Source organism: Charadrius vociferus, unplaced genomic scaffold, assembly GCF_000708025.1.
Source record: "Charadrius vociferus isolate BGI_N301 unplaced genomic scaffold, ASM70802v2 scaffold444, whole genome shotgun sequence".
NCBI classification, from domain to species: domain Eukaryota; kingdom Metazoa; phylum Chordata; class Aves; order Charadriiformes; family Charadriidae; genus Charadrius; species Charadrius vociferus.
Genome location: NW_009648242.1, coordinates 827,858 through 830,546, shown reverse-complemented (window position 1 = coordinate 830,546; position 2,689 = coordinate 827,858). Strand labels below are relative to the sequence as shown.

The following is a 2,689-nucleotide window of genomic DNA, read 5'->3' as shown; positions in this document are numbered from 1 at the left end:
TGTGTCACCTGTAGCTGGAGGTAAGAAAATAAAAAGCCAGGGTAGGAGCAGAGGTGAGCATGGCGCAGGCTTGATGGGGGAGGGAGGTGGGTAGAGCCTGTAGCCCAAATGGAAGTGGGGATGGACATGTTTAGAGATGGACCAGAGCGGAGTGGAAGGGCTGGTAGCAGGGAGAGCATGAATGGCACAATTGCTTTACTTGTTGCTTTTTGGAAGAGCTGGCTTTAGTAAATGTAGTGTGCCTGTTGGAGGTAGGGCATGGGGGATTCCAGAGTCAAAAGACTGACTACTCTGTAACACAGTCATCTCCTTCCATGTGGACATCCCACCTGTGCTTTGTATATCTCAGCCCACTAGTTGTTTTCTCCACTGTAGTTTCAGTACTTGTTCTGTTTGTCCCTTGTAAGCTCAATGCTTGTCAAAGTTCTTGAGGCCTGTTGTTATCTTACTATCTGAAGCTCTCATCTCTTTGCCAGTTGCTCTGATCAGTAAGTTAGAAGTCTCTGTTCTTACTTTTAGGGTCCCACCATGTTCTACTGTCCCAAATCCCTGCTGGTCACAGCTTTTTCCCTGCACACTCCTGCTTTTGTGCCTTCCTATGTGTATACAATGCCTTTCCAACCTCCTGTTCCCTGCTCCCTAGGGAGTCTTTTCATGGAGCTATCCAAAAAGTGAGCTAAATTTAATAATATAGTAATAAAAAGTAGATTTGATAGAATCATGATAATGTGTATGTGACTGGCTTAGTGATTTAGTGACCAGCTGGTTACTTATTTGTGTTTTCCTGTCTTTTCTCACTTGTTTTGTTACTTTCAATTAGCGTGTAACAATTAAGATTAGATACCACTTCCCCAGGTGAGGTAGGTAGCAGCAAGACTCAGCTGTGCTCCATGGTAAATCATTTACTTATGCCCCCAAAAAGACGGCTGCAGGGAGCAGAGCTCTTCTTCATTTTTGCAAGACAGATTAGATGCAGATTGTTTCATTGATGCAGTTCTAAGGTATGAGACTCAATGACGGAGTCCTCGGTGTAATTGTTTGTGGCTTCTACTGCAGCTATTTCCTTCAGCAGTACCCCTGGCTCACCATCAAAAGGTGAGGGGTGTCTGTACCTCCTTGACTTTCAAAACTTGGCCAGTCCTCTTCGGTCTGTTTACCTGTAGTTTGTTGGGGAGTTGCTGGAAAAAAATGTGTTGTGGCATTTTGTTCAGTTCCTGTTCCCTAACCTATAACAAAAAAACCCCTAATGCTTTGCAATGAGGGATGGAAGTAGATATGTGTCAAACATATGCGGCAGTTCTTTCTCTCTACCCAAATGTGATTGATCAGAATGTTACTCCAGTTAGTACTGAACTTAGTCAATTTATTTTGGTGTCCGTGGAAGATGAATCTTTTGCTATAGGGGGGAAAAAAAAAAGACTGCTCCAGAAGTTTCCTCTCTTATGCATATTTTTAGAGTAATCTTCCAGGCATTCAGCAAAAATAAACTTGGACTTCCAACACCTACGAGATGAATACAGCACCCCCTGTGCTGATATTAATCAGGCTTCGGTAGTAGGTTGTGCATAAACTGTCTGCATTAGCCTGATTTATAAAAAGTAGAGGGGTTTAGGTGATAAAGCAAACAGTGGGAAAATACACAGCAGATTAGATGACCTGTTTTTTTGCTTCAGCAGAAGTCTTTGTGTCATTCACTGTAAAATCACCCGCTTCCTTGTTTCCAAACTGAATTTTTTCCAGTCTAGCTGGTGGTTTCTTCAGTGTCTTCTCCAGGGCATCTCTCTGTAGAGACATTAAAAGCTTTCAGCAGAGTCTATTTTGATGTTGGGGTGACACTGTGCTGCTTGCCTTCTGCTTTTTTTCATGCGTGGAGGTGATGGACTCTGATACCAATGAAAGCCTAGGAAATAATGATGTGTTAATAACCTCAATGCTCCCTCACGAGTGAGTGTTGTCTGCAGTGAGAATTCCCCTTTTCTAGTGAGTGATGTGTCTGTGAAGCTTGCGATGTTGCTGTACGCCCAGCAGATGTGGGGATTTGGTAATGAGGCCCTAAAAATTTAGGGAAGTTACTTTATTACTGCTGAAGAGATTTAAGAATGGTTTTTTTAGAGCTTTGTAATCAGGATACTGCTGGCCTCTGCTGCGTACAAATGAGCAGCCCAATCCTAGAAGTCTGCTCCTGAAAAGATGCAGTCACTATTTGATCAGCCAGGAGGCTGAATTCTACCATTTTCTGTATGATAAGCAGTTTTAGCAGTGTTAAACCCAAACTAAGGACCTACAGTTGAAATAATCACTATCCTGTTACAAGCTTCCTGAGTTATCTGTTCCCCAGACTTTTATTGCCATAAATAGCTCTAGAAGTCAGGCCTCATTGCCAGAAGTGTGAAGTGCTCAAATAGTATAGAGTATGACTCATTTAGTGAGATGAAGGTGGAGCATGATTCAGTAGGAAGAAGACTGATATACAAAGGAGACGTTTTGAATGCAGATGACACATAAAAAAATCTGAACAAAGCAATGTTCAATCATCATAAAAATGAAACAAAAGACTCTTTCAAAAGAAGAAAAGAAAGAAACTCTTCTTTCTAATGACAAAGGCCATTCCAGCAAAAGCCCAAAGTGGGAAGGTATGACTGAGTATGTCATTCCTTACCCAAGATAAACTGTGGACTGCATCGGAAGA

The 2,689-nt window shown here is 42.1% G+C and overlaps 1 protein-coding gene across 1 annotated transcript in view; it reads right to left on the bottom strand.

Annotated features, from left to right (window-relative positions):
- Positions 1-966: 966 nt before the first annotated feature.
- Positions 967-2,689, bottom strand: part of STMND1 (stathmin domain containing 1) — a 7,908-nt gene continuing 6,185 nt past the window's right edge. The window contains 5 exon segments of the mRNA XM_009884192.1: positions 967-1,006; positions 1,008-1,077; positions 1,113-1,187; positions 1,190-1,226; positions 1,657-1,782. Of these exon segments, the coding sequence (XP_009882494.1) occupies positions 967-1,006; positions 1,008-1,077; positions 1,113-1,187; positions 1,190-1,226; positions 1,657-1,782 (348 nt within the window).